Here is a 20,188-nt window from a genome sequence, read left to right on the forward strand (position 1 = left end):
ACGTCAACAACTGCCGAGACAAACAAAACGTTAGTTCAACTTTGAAAAAGTACGAGACTATCAAAGAAATTCTTTCAAAGACCTTAAAATAGCATAATATGTTAACAGGTAAAACCGAAATGACGGGCTCACGATAATTAACTTCGGTACCAAGAAAAGACCGCCTACTATTAGGAAGGTCGAATATAAACAAATATAAAAATTAATTTTAATAAGTTTATAATAAAAGGAAGTTAATCGAAGAGGCCTATAAGAGGCGGAGAGATATAAAATAAATCTATAACTTTTGTTAAGCAAAATTAAGAAAGAGAGTCTATACTCTCTTAGACACCAACACTTCCGTCTAAGGGAAGGGTCGGCCATTGAAAGGTGAACGAGAGTTCATACTCTCTTCGTCACCAAAATTAATCAAATTAATTCCAAAAGCTAACTAAGCTAAAATAGAAGTTTCCAGTAAAGCGACAGCCGAAATCAAAGAGAAATACTTCACCAAAGTCGTGAAAATACTCCAAGAACATAAGCGTATCCCAGAACGTCTTGCCGGAAGCACGACAGAGGAATAATTGAGGAGGTGTCAACAAGAAGTACTTGAGTACCTGGCCACAGGTGGCGCTGGTAAGAACACCCCCTTCTAGTATTGTGATAGCTGGCGTATCCCTCCATAGAATTCTGTCGGGCAACAGAGTTGACAGCTACATGATTATCGGGTAAGTTTAATATTGAAAAAAAAGGAGCTGCCCCACAGAGAAGGCCAGGATCAACCAATCTTCCATGATACATCACCATACGTATCCTTTATGAGTGGGCCCAATTTGCTACCAATGTGAACACCTGAGGACCAGTACACAGTCTGAAGATAGTCTTAAACTGGACACCGTAACGTAGAGGGAAAAGTGGAGGTGCTTTGAGGACTAATGCACGGGTACCTGAAACCTCCAATGTTGTGGGGGGATCAATAAGGATCCCCCCACAAGAACGTGAAAAGTCCACCGATGTAGATCCGAGGTCTTCTTGCTTCTGACGAATACTCCCCGGGGACCAAGAATAGGGTGTATGACCAGAAGCAATGGTAGCAGTCTCACCCAATGAGGGAATGAAAGGAGTGAAAATCTTCCTTGGCGTCATTTTGGGCACTGCTAAAACAGACACCAGAGAAGGGAGCTCCTCTCCCAGGTACCGTATATCCTTCCTACTTCACAGGAAGTCACAATCTACACTTAGCACACAGGGATGACTGCAAATATTCATGTCACTATAAGAAGCACACAGTGTGTGTGGATCTACTTTTGATTAAGCCATAAACAAGTTGCAACGTCCAACCTTTCACCAGCAAGTACAAAACTCCTTGACATCCATACCAAACAACCTGCCAACATTCACTTTCGGAAGGAAAAAGATCAACACCTTTTGGTTAGAGCACAATGCTAAGTTCATACTTGTTGCAGCTCACCAACCACAGTTAAAAAATTCAACGGTCGTTCTAACTCCACTGAAGACATGTTCTCTATTCTAGAAGACAAAAGGAACAAGTACATAATACTTTACAATACTTTGTCCCTAGGGATGGTAAACAGTTTCCCATCATTATATAAAAAATTTAGGATGTAAACTAGACGGAAAAGTTGAAGATTTGAAATTGTTCCACAAAATAAAAACCTGGGTGATTTCTTGCACATCAGTAAATTTATAATTTCTTTTACAAAGCGATGAACTCTAGTTATTTCCCACTGATTTCCAACAATACTCTGGAAATAAAACTAATGAAAAGTTGAACTTGAATCTTCCTTACAGCAGCACCATCCATATGATATCAAATTAGGGCAATACTTTGTCTCAATTGACAGTTTTCCTGAAATAGAACAATCTATCCTTCAAGATACTTCTTGGTGAGTGATGGTAGATAGTAAGGATTTCAGAAATCCAAAGGGTTCCACAATATTTTATTGTAATTAGTCATGGCAGAGGGATACCAATTATGGTATCTATTAGCACACTGCATCTACTGATAACTTATTTGTGAAGTGTATTGAAGCACAGCAGAATAAACAATATTTTTTGCTGCATATTTTCAGACCCAAAATTTTAATGCTTTCTATCTTTTACAGTTCATTTGTACTCTTTAGTCTCTTACTACACTGTAACTATATTTTTAACTTATTACAATCTTCACTTCTCATAAGAAATGTATCACAAGAGTCCTTTAAAAATCTTGAAATGTGATTCAGTGGTTTTCTATCTATATACCAAGGCACTTCCCCCAATTTTGGGGGGTAGCCGACACCAACAATGAAACAAAACAAAAAGGGGACCTCTACTCTCTATGTTCCTTCAGCCTAATCAGGGACTCAACCGAGTTCAGCTGGTACTGCTAGGGTGCCACAGCCACAGCCCAGTGGTTTTCTATAATCATAAAATTATAATCAATTGTCTTCTAGTTGAAACGAGACTTCAGTTACTGGGCTAAGATACGATGACAAGGCCATCAATTAGTAACCGTTACAAGATCAAATATGGTATAGTAAAGCCATCACACCTGGGTTAGAAATAGTATCCAAACTTACAGTATTTCATACTGTATTTGCTCTTGAATTTGCAACAGAAAATACCATGGCATTCTCGTCCATAACTCATCTGAAATCACTATACAGTACAGTATATACAAATTTATGCTCTACAGTAAACATCCTGCACTTGGTGTACAATACAATGCTGTAACACCAGAGATTGGCGAGCTTAAAACATTAAAGAGAAACTGCCTTAAAACAATTTCAAGAGATAGAAGTTTCATTTTTACAAATAATCTTGGTCACAATGCTTTCAAGAAATAACATGGAGATCAAGGAAAAGCTTTGATACTCTTTAGCAGTCTCCTGCAGCGGGGGCCACCTGCCAGGTTGTCGAGGTTTCCCACTGCCATTTTAACATTGCCTCAGTCAAGTTGGTGAGTTTAGGCTCATGCCCAAGCCTTCCCTCACCTTCTTAATTTCACAAGGCAAGCAAGACTTCCTCACCCTCTCAAGATTGAGCTGGTGATCCATGGCAATGAGCACCGACGGTGGAAGCAGTAACATATCTGATAACTCATCATACTGCAATCATCAACGTCATTTATAGAATTAAATGACTGGCGTCTTTTTGGGTGATTATATGTAAGTGCAGAATCTTTTCGAGAATAAATATTTTTAATCAGTGGTATTTTCTAATCACCAACATCTATAAATAAAATGGTCACATCTATCCCTGTTTACTACCAAGGAACTTTTAAATGCTATCACTGACTTCCATTAGCATCATAAAAGCTATGAAATTGAAGACAAAACTATTCGAGAAAAGTCAACAGTTTGAAAATTAAAGTAATTACACTAAGTTACTTGATAACTACAGTATATATCACTTATAAATAAAACATCGAGATGCGAGTCACTGTAAAAATATACAGTAAATGAAAATGCTGTAAACAGCACGAATGAAAGCAACCTATTGCTTACATTCACACGGTCTACACAAATCAAGATGTTGGGAGTTTACTGCAAGTTGGCCATTGTGTTTCTACGTCCAGTGAACATATGTTCAGATTTTTGGCAATCTGAATAATAATAACTAAGGTCACTCCTGTTCACCTTAACAAAATCCTTCAAATTATCAATGAAACCACACACACTCCTTTTCTATCAATTTCCAACAACTTTATAATAAAGAAAAAAGCAACAAAAAACTCCCGGTAGCTAAAACGTAGCATAATAACATCAAATCAAATTAGCACAAGATGTAAAGAAAACACACTAACCTTCTCTTTCTAATGATTCCATTCTGTTTTGTAAGCAATCTAAAAACTTTTCTTGAAGAGTCCATTTTTCTACAATCTCTTCTTTAGTAATATTGGCTAACTGTTCTGGGGATATATACACACGCTCAGGAGCACAATTTGTTTCTCCACCCACACTACCTTCTTCTTCGGCCTCTTCTTCTGGAGTATCTTGTGGAGTGACTAAAACGGGCGCCGGAGAAGCCCATGACGGAGCCGGTGTATTAGCAGTGGTTGTGACAGTGGATGGCGGCGGAGTGGCCGGTGCGGGGGCTGCGGTGACCGCGGTCGTAGGAGAAGATGGTGCTGAGGGTTCTACTGTAGGAGCACTGACTGTAGTGGTGGTAGCGGCTGTGTGTGTAATGCCAGTAACAAAACTAGATGTGGTGATTGCAATTGTGTTGGTTACAGCAGCTGATGACTCCACTTTTGACGCTTGTTCTTCCTCCCCAACGTCTCCACTCATCCTGCAAGTAAAGATATTTGGATTAAAAAGGTACTTAAAGACAAATATAAATCAATATCTTTGATAACAGCTCGTTACTTCTAAAAATAAGTACAGTAAAGATATTAGGATTAAAAAGGAACTTGAGGAAATAAATCAATATCTTTGATAACTGCTCGTAAATTTTAAAAATAAGTAAAGATATTTGGATTAAAAAGGAACCTAGAGAAAAATAAATCAACATCTTTGATAACTGCCTGTAACTTCTAAAAATAAGTAAAGAGATTTAGATTAAAAAGGAACCTGAAAATGAATCAGTATACTTGATAACTGCTCATAGATTCTAAAAATCAAGGGCGATTTTGCTAAAGATTGTTTAACATCTGTGCAACATCTAAAATGCTCATCACTTAAGTAGCGCAACAGTTATTAGGTTTAAAATCATTCTAATACTCTACTGTAACCATCAAGTACATATATTTGCAAGCAATTGACAAATGTTCATATGGTTTCAACTTCAACCATGTATACCTAAACTAAAAAAATTGTCTTAATTTCAAAAGCAAATCTTACAACCTAATAATGCAGAACACAGAAGAGAATCGTTTATCCATTATGACTTCAAAACTGACCGAAACATGACAAAATTGGTTGATAATTTGTATTTTTCCCTAACTAATAAAAACCTGGAGTTATTTATATATGGATATACCTTTCGGCAAAGCTGGAAGATAGCCAATTTGGCCTTTTGGTGCAAGGTGGCAACCTTAACCAGGAGGTGGGTAGAGGGTGGGTAGTGGTACCAGCCATCTGTATGTGTACTTGCAAAGTGGGGAAGTAGTCACTTTTTCACTTTGATTCGTACACAGTGTATATGTGCAGTAAAACCTTGCTTACCAGTGCGCATTTCATCCAGTTTGCCAGCTTATCCAGTTAATTTCTAAATCATATAATCTTTTAAGCAACTATCCATTAAAATATTAAGATTTAAAAAGCTTGCGCAATGTTTATTCAAAAGTACTTTAAATCATTTAACACCTCTTTGTACTTGTTTAAAAATCATTAACATATCAGAATTTTAGCTTGTATTTACACTGACAAAAGTATTGTTCCACCATTGTAGTCAATTCGGTGGTATTCTTGTGCTATACTTGTACAGTTAGTGAGAAAGAAGAAAATCTATAAAAGATCATGCTGGGTACCATGTTTAGTATCGTAACTATCCATGGTTGACTTTCGGTAATAGAGTAGCCTTCAGATGGCTAACAAGGTAGGCTACTCTGTTTTTTTTCTTTTTTTTTTTTTTGCCAAATATAACAAATTCGGTGTTACTATAAGTGTGATTCCTACCACGAGGATTCTACTATAGTGTGATTCCTACCCTATTTTTCAGGTATGAAGTGATTCCCACCAAAGGAGGATGGACAAATCATATTTCTTAACACTATTTTAATCTATTCTATTCTATAAAACATGCTGGAAAATCCATAAAACCTACTTTAGGTTAGGTTAGGTAAAATGGTCATTTTGTTTACACTGTTTGCTTGTTTAGTTGGTTTGGTAACGCTTAATTGAGGCGTTACCCTTGTAATAACACCTTGAAAGGGGAATATTACATTATTTGGTTGTTTGCTTGGTAGGAATTACCCTAAAGTAGATTTGAATCCCCATATTGAGGTAGGAACAGAAAATGAGGGTAGGAATCACGCTCTAGTAGCACCACAAATTCTTAGTAACTTGTATTTTTTCTAGCTATACTTGCCATGAACTACATTCATAGGAGGTTCTAGGATCTTCTCAGTCCGGACCAGAAAAATCCAGACAGCACCCAGGGCCCCCTTCCCAAGGAAGCAACCCAAGGTCAGCTCGTACTATAGCAGGTCTTAGAACCCCATTCCAGTTCCCTTGATAGACACACCTCTACCACCTGTGGAATCTCGCGGGGAAGGTGGGGGAGGCAGTAAACCAAATGTAGTTCGTGGTAAACATAGTTAGGAAAAATACTCATTACTAAAAATTTATTTGTTCTGATGGGGTATACTTCCACAGACTACATTCATAGGAGACCCATGCTTTAGAGGAGGGGAACAGGTGAACAGGGAGCAGCCTGAAAAGGGGGAAGAGGTCCCCCATATACAAACTCAACAAAAAACCCAAACAATAAGGCAGGATCGTACCCATACCAGGTAGGCCTGCAATGAAGGATCACACTCACCAAGGCCGGGTAATTCTTCGTCTAATATTCTAAACATGCTTAAGAAGTGGGGAGAGGGGATAAGAAAGTCTAAGATTCAGCAGGGAGAATGGGCGTATTCATTCACAGTTAAATCTGCTGCTTTGCAACCAAGACCGAGCCAATCTTGAATGCACTGAGGGATTTGACTTTGCAGTCCTATAGATAGTGAGGCATACGGGTGGACTGTCTCTTCCATATCAGTTTTCAGGACCTAACTGACTGCCATGTTCTTGGAGAATGCCAAAGAAGTGCCAGTACCTCTGATCTCATGGGGCTTCATCCTGATCGTTACTGATGCCAAAACAAGATGGTGTTCCTAGAGACTGTCTTCTTCACCCTCCCCGTGGATACAAAGATGCTCTTGATACCAGGACGTAGCCGCGCCGTCCGAGCCAGGTATTTCCTTACAGCTTGAACCAGGCAGAGGAGAAGGTCCTTGATGTCTCTGGATTTTGGTATGGCGGAGACTGGAAACATCTCAAACCTGGGGTCCGCTACTGCCGGGTTCTGGGTTTTCAACACGAAGGGGACAAAGCAGAAGGTTACCCGTTTCCACATCCTCATATAACATAACTCGTAGGACATACCATGTAACTAGCTCACCCTTTTGGCAGAGGTCGAGGAGGGAGACTGTCTTCAACATCAGGTTCCTATCCAGGATGCCCTTGAGGGGCTTGAACGGGATCTCTTTAGGGTGCTCAACACTGGCCACGTCCCACTCCGGATCTCATAGGGGTTAAGGGGGACATGACTGCTCGAAGCTCTTCAGGAGCATGGTGAGGTGTTTCAAGGTGGCCAGATTCACTTCTTTCAGCAGGAACAACTGTCCCAAGTCTGCCAGAAACCATTTACTGTCGGGACTGAGACACCTATGTTTCATCTCTGACCAACAACAAAAATTCTTGTACAAGTAGGAAGAGGAGGTCACACTCTGTGCCTCCTTTTTTGCAAACTAAAGAGGGACGTTATACTGTCTAAAAGGTCGAGATCCTCCATAGTTGCACACCACACTAAGTCTGTCGCACAGGTACTGCAAGATCAATCTAAGATACTGACTTCCAATTCATGCCAGTGGGAAGGCATGTGTGGTTCCAGTACGAACACACTTGGTGAAGAAACTTTGTGTGATGCAATTCAACAAGAAACATTGCTATTTGTGGTAGGGTGAGTGGGAACCCAATAATTATCAGGTAACTTTTAAAATATTCTTATTTTACAATAATTACCATATGTTTATATCAATGAATCTTTTGAATATTTATTAGATAACTAAAATAATCCGGATAGTGGGAAAGTGGTACTCAAACTATAGATGTGCAAGAAATATGTGGACTCATTCTAACTGAAAAGTCATACCCCAATACTACTGTCGGTGTCCGTCAATATTTAGAAATGTTGACTTTAACTTCACTGTCATATGTAATACCAAAATGATATATACTATTGAAACCTATTGCCAAAAAATGCCTTTGAAAAGAACGACTAAACAACTCAATAAAATTTACTATAAAAAATCATGGCTACAGAATTCAAGTTTCAAAATTACCACCATAAAGTAGCACTAATTTTCCACAACACTCATATACAGTGTTGTACTGTATTTGTTATATTACAGTATTTGCCAACGAATTGAATTGAATGGAAAACAAAGCGATGCTTAAACTTATCTACCTAATATGTAACTTCAACTGCAAGAATATGTGCACCCAAAGTAAACTTATTGCAAAGCATCTCATATTAGAACTATGGGTCCAAAGGCAAGGGAGGCATCATATGTTCCTTGTACACTCTTTAACTACTATAATAAGAACCAAAAACTCTCCAGATAAGTTCTTCAGGAAATTAGGTGACATGACAGCTCAACTAATATCACAAGCCTGACTGTAGAAGGGGAGAGATTCATCTTATTGACTGTATGCATTAATGATGAAGTTTTCCAAGAAATAATGCATTGCACCCTTATATAAAGGTCGTGGGGAGTCCACTCTCAACAAACCTGATTCTGGACCTCTACTTTTATCAATGCTTCCTGTAGATAAATCTCTAAGGTTCTTACTGAACACAAAGCACTACAGTTATGGTTATTCCCAACAAAATCTTATAAAGAAAGGATAGGAAAACGACTTTGCAAACCATTGACTTTGGCAATAGGGATACGGATGCACCCTTAATCATGAAACCTAACTAGGCAGAAAGAGCTAAACCCCTTAAACCAAGGCAAGAGTCAACAGAATAAGGGTTTCAGCTTTTAATTCTATTTAACCAACTAAACTGCTACATCGTAAAGAGGAACACTAAAAACTTTCAGAACTTCATCAAGATTACAAGAAATCGGTTTTGACAAGAGGTTTTTATCAATTATGAATGACGTAATTACACCTTCAATCACAGAACTAACAGATAGTTCTAAACATGTATAGCAAGGGACTGAAGTTAACATAGACCTGTATACTTTAATAGCAGCTATGGCTATGTTCCCGCTGTAACTTAAGACACATGGCAATCCAATCACACGATCCAACAATTATTACTGTATTCATGGAAATCGATCTAGCTTTGTACCACGCAGTTTACTATGATACATTCTCCACAGATGCTAATAGTAAGAATTAATTGAACATATACCTCATTGAGAAGTTCTCGGATTGATTGGATTCATGAATTTGGGTTATACAGCCCTATACTGGGCCTGTAAGGACATTCAATGCCCAGAAAATACCAATACTTGGAAGGGATATCCTACTGTAGTGCTATGAATGAAAGTATGAAGAGTTAGAAAGCAAGATGTAAGAAAGAAAGCAAGAACAGATACAACAGAAGGCTAAGAATAAAGGCCGATTCACACGACCCGTTTTCTTTCCGACAGGCTGGGTGGTGGCTAACCGCTGTCGAAATGTTGTACATTCACACGAGGCGTGCCGTATCCATTTACTGTACCAGCGCGCGGTTTTCATTGTTTACTTACGCTCTGTCACGTGAGGACCGAGCAAATTACGATAATTTTGACACTATAAGATGTTGGTTGATAACTGTGTTGATAAAACAAGTAATGCAACTTCATTATACTTTATGCACCATGCCAAGAATATCAAAATCATTATAAACTCACCTGTTTTATTTAATGCGTCTCATGTCATTTTCCATATCTTTGCTTTATGTAAATTATTTCTATACACCTTTGCCATGTCAAACATCTCCTCATACCCTTGAACAAATTCAATATGGTGTCAACAACAAACTAACTAATTTCTATGACTCTATACTGTGAGGAAAATTCGGGGTAAGCCACAAAACGAACGGGTACGATACAGGTCCTCGTTCACAAGAAACATCATCCACCCATTGGTTGGGACGGGTGGCTAACGGCCGTCAAACCGGACGAGGTTACTTGGATAGAAAGCCAAGCCGACCTGGACAGCTGACGACCAAGGCCCCCATCAGCCAAACAGTTCGTGTGAACAGTTGCATTTGAATACATGTAAGAAAGCTAGATGCCGGTTAACCGACAGCCAGCTTGTAGGAAAGAAAACGGGTCGTGTGAATCGGCCTTAAAGTGTAACTAGGGGATGAAGAGATGCAGAAAAGACCCTCAATGATCCCTTGAGTGCACTGTGTGAGGTGAAACGTGGGCTCTAACCCCAATAGCCCCCATGCTACTCTGTATTGTATAGTAATCAACAATCAAAAGTGTAGTACAGACCACTTTGTTCTGAGGAGATGATAGAGTCTACAACCAAATAGATGAAGTATGATAGGTTTTGGTGAGCAAGATGGCATTGGAGCTGTCTGGGAAGATGCTTTTTGCACGGGAGCGTGATCTTGTAAACAAACACCAATGTAACTCTACTGTAGGTTCTAGAACTTTCAAAATATGCAGCACCAGGTAACCTACACATCGAAAGGCTGAAGATATTAAGGTTTTCAACAAGAAACAGAAGATTTTCCTGTTTACTGTGGCATGTAATAAAATGACAAATGAAACAAAAAGAATTTTTTTTATTAAAATTCATAACTCGGCTAACAGGGGATTCTGCCAGTAGTATATGGGATTCAAAATAATGCATTTTAAAGGGTTAAAAGTTGCTCATGCATGGCAGAGGCAAGAGAGAGTAACAATGCCCTAGCAAGCAGGACAATGCCCTAGAGACTGACCACATATTATATCATCAGCATCCAAGCCCCCTCTCCACCCAGGGAGGGCCAGGCCATGGCTGCTGATGACTCAACAGATAGACCTATAGGCTCCCCCAAAACCTTAGCTCACAAGGATGGTAAGGTGGCAGACACTGTAGGCACTAATGAGTCTGAGCAGGACTTGAACCCCCGTCTGGCAAACACCAGGCGGATATGTTACCAATCAGGCCACAACAAAGATCTATTAAATTATGAGAGTTCCAATGTCCTACTAATATTACACTATTCTATAATTAAAATGATAGTAGTTTGTGGGAACTGAACAGGAAATGGATTTGAAATTCCATTTGGGATGTACGTATGATAGCACCCACCTGTTTATATGATGACTGCCGACTAAGAATACGACTGTGTAAGGAGGGTCGTGAGGGGGCATTAGCACCCCCCCCCCCCCCCCGTTAGGTAAGGAGGTATATGGAGATGGCTTATAGGTTAGGTGAGGGGGTTTACATTAGTAGGTGTCCATTTTTAATGCATGCGGGAGGACCTGGCCGCTGATATACAAAGGATCCTTCCATTTTTGGTTAACAAAGATTTACTAGTTCTATTATATTGCCGGTCAGGACAACATTTCCTATTAAAAATTACTGTTATTCATAAAGGAAAACTACACTGTTTTCAAAAAATTACATTTATTTTTGGGGCTAATTAGTAGTTAGTGAGATATACCCTAATATATGTTTAACTTAGTTCTTGTTATAATTTTGGTCAGGACAACATTTTCAAATAAAAGATACTGGGGGTGTATGTCTGAGAATGGCCACCTGCATGTTTGATTAAAGCTAATATAGAATAGGGAAGTGTAAGGGGGGTCGCAGGGGGGTTAGCCCCCCTTTAGGTAAGTAGGTAAGGACACAGGGGGCCTTTGTATATCAGCGACCAGTTCCTCACGAGTTGATTAAAAATGGATATCAACTAACCTAAACTCCAGGCCCCCTAACCTAACCTAAAAGCTGTGTCCTTACCTACTTACCTAACGGGGGGAGTGACGACCCCTGCGACCCCCTTACACTGCCGTATTCTAAGATAGAAATAACAATATTTACAGGTGGCCGCTATCATTCATAAACCCCTATGTTTGCTCAAGTTAGTGGTTTCAGTATAGTTCTTTTCAGACATCATTCTACACATAAAAACGTGAAAAACTACTAAAAGATTCTTAATAATTACTACAACATTTCTAGTATATATTATTTCTAATTATGCCAATAGTATACTAACTGTATATTAATACGATAGCGTGTTATTTATTTTGCATCACGCTTGGAGAAAACGGAAATAATTTCATGGTATACTCTTACAAATTCACATTAGACTTTGATTACTTAACCAAAGCAAATCTTATATAGTTTTCCCAATTTTGTCTTTAGCACCTAACTTTTTTTTTTTTTAAATATTAGACAAATAAATTGAGTTCTATCAATTTCCATAACCAAGATTATAAAATCAATCTCGGGACATTTTATTCAAACATATATAGGTTAGGAACAAGATAATTAGTATTGAAAATATCATTTCATGTAATTTACACGGGTTCCGCTAGCAATTATAAATAGCTAAGCTACAACCCTACTTGGAAAAGCAGGATTAAATACTAAGACTAAGGGCTCCTAGGAAAAATGGCACAGTGAGGAAAGGTAAGGAAATAAACAAACATGTGATGTAATAAATAAACGATACAAAATATACAAAATTACCAAATATCTCAACATCAGTAATGATATTAGAATATAAACTTACTAATTTGATTAACCCACGATAGTGGGCCGACTATACCGTACCTATAGAACCCTTGCCTATAACGAAAAATACGAATTTAAAAAGTAAAAAGGTTAAATCTTCTTATGTACAGCTTCTATGACCAATGCGGAAAAAACCTGTACAAATTGTACAATCTGTACAGTCTGTACAGCCTGTAGCAGAGCCTGCCCGCCCTAAATTAGGCCAGTCTAATGTAAAGCTACGTAAAGGTTATACCAACAAAAACAATACATTTATACGAAGACTGGACGTATCTCGCCTGTTTTAAGCGACGAATGCTACTACGTATTACAATGGAGGATGAGAATGACGTCAAAAATCTCACCTGAGATGTCAAATGGACGAAATAAATGTGTTTTATATCAATAAACGTCCAACAAGCGTCGCCATCGCCATGTTTCACTTAGACGCCGGAGCACGACTCAATATGTTCTTCCCATTGTATTTTCAGAGATCAACGAGCACTTCACTTATTATCTAATCACTTAAAATATCCATGTGTTCTTACGACTTCATATATCACTTCAGTTCAGCCGTAAATTTCACTCAAAACCCATAGATAATGATTTAATTATAACTCCTTAAGCACATATTTCGACGAAACCAAACTTTACTGAAACTCAAATGTGAACGGAGAAACTCTTCTAAAAGGGGGGCACTGACCATCAAATGACAGAAAAAAACAGTTTTTTTAATATTACCACAAAATTAAATTGTAATATGATAGAGTATCATTGATTTTATTTACTTTTTGGGATATATATTGCTAAAATAGAGTACAGTAATTTGTAAATTTCACTTTAATACATCCATTAATGCAATGATTTAGACACTTCTATGCCTTTTATTACTATAAATATACATAATTGTTAAATATTAATACCCTTTTTGTAATGACAGTCAAAATTAATAAAAGTTTATCCATTAGCAAGATAGTACTACAAATAATACTGGAACCTACTGAACGAATGAAAAGTTCAGTAACAGAAAATTCGCTCAACAAAAAGGTGTTCGGTTATATAATTTTCATAAAAATATAAACGTATAAAAAAGCACTTTACTCATACTTTTATTAATATAAAAGACATATTTTTAACTTGAGAAATAAATATTTATAGTAAGAATTGAATCATAATAGCATTTATCTTCAAATATTATGGAACACTTTCCATTAAATATTCGAAAACTAATACAAAAAACCTCTTAAGTTATAGTTTTTATTGATATCAGAGATATATTATTAGCTTCAAAATAAATATACATGGCAATAATTGAATCATAATAGCATTTAGCATCAAATATCAAGTAATATTTCCATCAAGTAGTCGAAGTCATGCTTTCGAATGAAATATTTATAAGCCTGAATATCATAGCGCTTTAACGCCTTCTATAAAAGGCCTATTGTATAATCATTAGCCTATTAAAGTCATACATACACCCACATATACAGAACGAAGTATATATTAAATGGTTATATATAATTACTACACCATAACTGAATGTAGCCTAGCTAGAAAACTTGCATAATAGACATACAAGCAAAAGTATTGAGTAAAATGAGTTATATATATAAACTTTTCTGCTTTCAGTTGATCTATATTTTATGGTCTTTGGTCTGAAGAATTATAATAGCCTTTATTTTCTCATATAATGTAATACTTACCATCAAGTAGTCGAGGTCATGCTTTAGAAAACTTGCATAATAGACATACAAGCAAAAGTATTGAGTAAAATGAGTTATATATAAAGTTTTCTGCTTTCATTTGATCTATATTTTATGGTCTTTGGTCTGGGGAATCATAATAGCCTTTATCTTCAAATATCAAGTAATACTTACCATCAAGTAGTCGAGGTCATGCTTTCGAATGAAATATTTAAAAGCCTAAATACCGTAGCGCTTTTACGCCTTCTACAAAAGGCACTTGAACGCCACGTCTGCGTCAGCTGGTTCTTCGATAGTCACTCGTAACGCAATAGTGTTATTGATAACATGTTAAGTTTCAGCCGTCTTTTCGCTACCCGTGGGTAAGGCTAATTTAATTGTCATGGTGGTAACGTAAGATTATTCTTTATAATAGAGCTAGTTTTATAATGTAATAGGTCTGATATAGTCTAAATAGGCTGTACAGCAACTGGTAAGATTGCCGGCCTGATAGGCTTGGTTGTTATTTTGGTCATAGGTAGACTGTTATGGCCTCAGGTGGATTGTTATTATGGCCATAGGTAGACTGTTGTTATGGCCACAGGTAGACTTGTTATGGCCACAGGTAGATTGTTATTATGGCCTCAGGTGGATTGTTATTATGGCCATAGGTAGACTGTTATTATGGCCATAGGCAGACTTCTTTTGGCCACAGGTAGATTGTTGTTATGGCCACAGGTAGACTTCTTTTGGCCACAGGTAGGTTGTTGTTATGGCCACAGGTAGACTTGTTAGTATGGCCACAGGACGATGGTTATTATGGCCACATGTAGACTGTTGTTATGGCCACAGGTAGACTTGTTATGGCCACAGGTAGATTGTTAGTATGGCCAGAGGTAGATGGTTATTATGGCCACATATAGACTGTTGTTATGGCCACATGTAGATTGTTGTTATGGCCTCAGGTGGATTGTTATTATGGCCATAGGTAGACTGTTATTATGGCCATAGGTAGACTGTTATTATGGCCACAGTCAGACTTCTTTTGGCCACAGGTAGATTGTTGTTATGGTCACAGGTAGACGTTATTATGGCCACGGGTAGTGTTATTATGGCCTCAGGTGGATTGTTATTATGGCCATAGGTAGACTGTTAGTATGGCCACAGGTAGATTGTTATTATGGCCACAGGTAGACTTGTTATGGCCACAGGTGGATTGTTATTATGGCCACAGGTAGACTGTTATTATGGCCTCAGGTGGATTGTTATTATGGCCATAGGTAGACTGTTATTATGGCCTCAGGTGGATTGTTATTATGGCCACAGGTAGACTTGTTATGGCCACAGGTAGATTGTTATTATGGCCATAGGTAGACTGTTATTATGGCCTCAGGTGGATTGTTATTATGGCCATAGGTAGACTGTTATTATGGCCTCAGGTGGATTGTTGTTATGGCCATAGGTAGACTGTTATGGCCTCAGGTGGATTGTTATTATGGCCATAGGTAGACTGTTATTATGGCCTCAGGTGGATTGTTATTATGGCCATAGGTAGACTGTTATTATGGCCTCAGGTGGATTGTTATTATGGCCATAGGTAGACTGTTATTATGGCCTCAGGTGGATTGTTATTATGGCCATAGGTAGGCTGTTATTATGGCCTCAGGTGGATTGTTATTATGGCCATAGGTAGACTGTTATTATGGCCACAGGCAGACTTCTTTTGGCCACTGGTAGATTGTTATTATGGCCACAGGTAGACTTGTTATGGCCACAGGTAGATTGGTAGTATGGCCACAGGTCGATGGTTATTATGGCCACATGTAGACTGTTGTTATGGCCACAGATATATTGTAAGTATGGCCACAGGTAGACTGTTGTTATGGCCTTAGGTGGATTATTATTATGGCCATAGGTAGACTGTTATTATGGCCACAGTCAGACTTCTTTTGGCCACAGGTAGACTTGTTATGGCCACAGGTAGATTGTTAGTATGGCCACAGGTCGATGGTTATTATGGCCACATGTAGACTGTTATGGCCACAGATATATTGTAAGTATGGCCACAGGTAGACTGTTGTTATGGCCTCAGGTGGATTGTTTTTATGGCCACAGTCAGACTTCTTTTGGCCACAGGTAGATTGTTGTTATGGCCACCGGTAGATTGTTATTATGGCCACAGGTACACTGTTTTTATGGCCTCAGTTGGATTGTAATTATGGCCACAGGTAGGCTTTTTATTATGGCCACAGGATGTGATGGTATGGCCACAGGTAGATTGTTGTTATGGCCACAGGTCGATTGTTAGTATGGTCATAGGTTGTGTTATGGCCACAGGTAGATTGTTGTTATGGCCACAGGTCAATTGTTAGTATGGCCACAGGTAGACTTATTGGCCAAAAGCTGTTTTTCATGCTACAGTTAAACTAGAGGTAGACTATTGCACTGGCTAAAGGTAGGTTACTGGTAAGCTGTTATTAAAGCCATAGGTAATGTTATCCAGACTAAAGGGTGACATTGTCAAGTTATGATTGGAATTTCTTTGTGATTTCGGAGCTTATTTTGGAAAATTTCCACATATGTAAATTGATTGGAAAGAAAAAGATTGTATAAATAAAAATACCAACCAGTTTTATTACTGTAAGGTTATCCTGTCAATATTTGTAGTTCACCAAACTTTTCAACAGGGCTCTTCAAGGCACTAGAAGAGTTGGAAGACCCAGGCCTACGTGTCTGAGGACAATGAAGCGTGAAGTTGATGATGATGAATAGAGAAGTTTTGATTTAGAGGCTCAGGATAGAGATGACTTGCGAAATCTAACTGAGGCCCTTTGCACCAGTAGGCATGGGAGGAGATGATGATATTTTGACACAGCCAGGTTATTTTTTCTTCATGAAACAGAGTAGACTCGTACTCAGGGCTGTGATAAACTGCTTTTGAACAAGCCTCCCTGACATTTCTTCGAACAAAGTCAGCGTTGGGGGAAAAATTACTCGACATGCCGTGTATTCGTTGAACATTGCATTGCTTAAATTTGTTTGTTATTTTTTCTACAAGATCACGCTCTCCATGTCATCTCTTAAATTTTCATAGTTTAAATCAATTCGGCAGTAAATGAAAAGCATGCTTTTGTAAACAAATGTCATTTGTTTTAGATTATCTTATTGGTAGGCTGTGTTTAAGCGCAGTAAGGTTGTTGAGCCCTTTCGTCTTTGCTCAGATTGAGTAACATTTTATGTAACATTACGTATAATTAACGAGAATATTAGATTTTTCATATTCTGTAATATGACAATATTGTCGAATTATTATATAGAACGACACTTTTTTTTTAGACTTTCAAAACCATGTTCTTTGCTTTCTTGTCAGGTTTTAGCCTTTGCATAGCATTAGACAAATTCATGCAATTTCTTCCTCAATTTTGATATGAATATTTGCACTATTAAGTACTTAGGCCATAGGGTAGATTAGCTAGATTGAGTTAGCTTTTAGACAGGTGATAGATAATAATCTATCACCTGTCTATAAGCTACCATGTCATTACATAACCTAATATTTGTCTGTATGAACTTTAAAATATTTGAAGAATCATGATGTTCACATTGATCGTCAAATGTAGCCCTGGCTTAGGTTTTTATAAGATGTGCAAGCCGGCTTCATTTAGCCAAAATAGGTGAAAAATACTGTAAAAAGGGTTTAGGTTTGAATGCTCAGTATCCTTTAGGGCACCTGAAATATCCTTGGAAACTATAGGTAAAACTAAAAGCTTATATCTGTAATAATTAAATAACTTCAATGCCAAAAGCAAATTTATAAAGATTTTATTTTGATTAACCCTATGATATATTATGTAGACAGACAAGAAAATTTTCTAATTTGTTTAATTTTTTTCCAGGCTGGTTGCCTCCGGCGTACGCAGTCGTCAAAAGCACACGTTGCCCGACCTCCCTTATGATTACAATGCTTTAGAGCCTGTCATTTGTGCCGAGATTATGCAGCTTCATCACTCAAAGCATCACCAAACATATGTCAATAATCTGAATGTAGCCGAGGAAAAGTTGGCTGAAGCTCATGCTAAGGGTAACAATACAGTACTATTTTATTTTGTGATAAGTTGCTGTAGTTGATTATGATGTTATTCTGTAGATTCTTAGTTCACTATTTAGAACTTGAGCATGTGAACAGACTGTACTTGAGGTTATATCAGAATCTTAACCCACCGTTATGAAAGTTAACTAAGCATTTACTTTATAGTAGTTTTCTGTTGATATGAAAGTATAATGTCATGTAACTTTTTCCAGGTGATGTAAGTACTGTGATATCCTTGGCACCTGCACTGAAGTTCAATGGTGGAGGTCACATTAATCACACGATTTTCTGGCAGAATCTATCTCCGGATGGTGGTGAACCATCAGGTAAACTTTGTGTCAAACTTACTCAATTGATAGATTGATGAAATCGTACAATAATGGCATTTAACCCTTTTACCCCTGATTGACGTACTGGCACGTTTCACAAAACTCATCCCTTTACCCCCATGGATGTACCAGTACGTCCTTGCAAAAAAATGTTTTTTTAAATTTTTTTTGCATGTTTTTGATAACTTTATGAGAAACTTCAGGCATTTTCCAAAATAATGAGACCAACTTGACCTCTCTATGACGAAAATTAAGGCTGTTAGTGCAATTTATGAAAAATATACTGCGAAATGTGCTTGAAAAAAAATGCCTGGCGGTTAAGGGTTGGAAACTTCAAATAGCGTTGGGGGTAAAAGGTTTAATATTGTAGGTGTCGGATAAGTTAATGGAGCATGAATTTTATATTTCAGGAGAGCTGCTGGCTGCAATTAATCGAGATTTTGGTAGTCTGGATGCAATGAAGAGTCAGCTGTCGGCATCCACCGTAGCAGTCCAGGGCTCAGGATGGGGCTGGTTGGGATATAACAAACAGAAGGGGGCTCTGCAAATTGCTACTTGTCCTAATCAGGTAAGTTGGTGTCCCAATTTGTAGTGATGTGAATAAATTGATTCACAAAAGCATCTTTAGTTTGTTGTATTTCTTAACTTTGACTAAAACTAAAGCAAATTGTTTAGAGTTCAGTTATCTTGTTAGTGATCTAATGCTATACTGTACAGTAATGTGTTGTCATGTACAATAAAACTCCTCCCCACATCATTATCTCTTTCCAAGAGACCCGACATTTGTCAGGTTTTTGCCCTATAAAATGACTTAAAAGGCATTTAAAGATTACTATATATTGTATGTTCAGAAAAAAAAAAGTATGTACAATCAGCTATCATATTACAAAAACAGACTATTTTTCCCTGTTGGAGCCCTTGGGCTTAAATCATCTTGCTTTTCTAGCTAGGGCAAGTGTCAGAGTTTTTGTCCTTTATTACGATTAGTGCAGCTATTTTGTTTCTTACATTTCAGGACCCCTTGGAAGCATCTACAGGACTCGTACCACTGTTTGGGATTGACGTGTGGGAGCACGCATACTATTTACAATACAAAAATGTTAGACCAGATTATGTGAATGCAATATGGAAGGTAGCGAACTGGAAGGACATTTCGGCTAGATTTGCTGCTGCTGCATAGTGAAACTTAGGATATTTAAGTATAGATTCTTTGCAATTTTCTTTTTTACCACTTGTCTTTCCTCTGAAGGGGCATTGTATATAGGAAAATTTTGCAGAATTAACACTTCTCACTAACGAAAATAATGTACATATCTATTTTCCATATTGGTAGGCTACTTAGATTGAGTTTAATGCTTATGAATATTTTAGTGTTTCTGATATTTTGATTTTTAATACTGATATGAAGTTATTATTTTATGAGTCTTATTTTGTTGTCCATCACATCTAATAAAATCACAATAAATTAATATCACACATTTGGTTTTTTGTGTCCTCTAATACTTTTGATGTTCAGTATACTGTATAAGAATTGACCGCTTTTTATCTTAATAAACATTGAAGATTTTCACTTCTATAAAAAAAAAAAAAAGTAAAAGTACTGATTTCTATTTTCCTCAACGACCATTTTCATGTGCAATATTCATCTCCCATTTTGAAGGTGAGATGTAAAAAGAGTTCTCTTCA

At 37.6% G+C, this 20,188-nt stretch overlaps 2 protein-coding genes across 3 annotated transcripts in view; one reads left to right on the forward strand and one right to left on the reverse strand.

Annotated features, from left to right (window-relative positions):
• LOC137652477 (pre-mRNA-splicing regulator WTAP-like) overlaps positions 1–13,074 on the reverse strand; it is a 140,116-nt gene extending 127,042 nt beyond the window's left edge. For both annotated transcript variants that reach the window (XM_068385910.1, XM_068385909.1), the window contains exons 1-2: positions 12,767–13,074; positions 3,788–4,272 (exon numbers count right to left, since the gene is read on the reverse strand). In XM_068385910.1, the coding sequence (XP_068242011.1) occupies positions 3,788–4,271 (484 nt within the window). In that variant the 5' untranslated portion in view covers position 4,272; positions 12,767–13,074. The remainder of the gene's footprint in view (positions 1–3,787; positions 4,273–12,766) is intronic.
• A 1,266-nt stretch (positions 13,075–14,340) lies between these two features.
• Sod2 (superoxide dismutase 2) lies at positions 14,341–19,978 on the forward strand. Its single transcript, XM_068385915.1, has 5 exons — positions 14,341–14,466; positions 17,980–18,164; positions 18,386–18,499; positions 18,913–19,070; positions 19,518–19,978. Exons 1-5 carry the CDS (start codon positions 14,432–14,434, stop codon positions 19,680–19,682), a joined length of 657 nt encoding a protein of 218 aa, XP_068242016.1. The 5' UTR covers positions 14,341–14,431; the 3' UTR covers positions 19,683–19,978.
• The last annotated feature ends 210 nt before the right edge of the window (positions 19,979–20,188 follow it).

This window comes from Palaemon carinicauda, chromosome 13, assembly GCF_036898095.1.
Source record: "Palaemon carinicauda isolate YSFRI2023 chromosome 13, ASM3689809v2, whole genome shotgun sequence".
NCBI classification, from domain to species: Eukaryota; Metazoa; Arthropoda; class Malacostraca; order Decapoda; family Palaemonidae; genus Palaemon; species Palaemon carinicauda.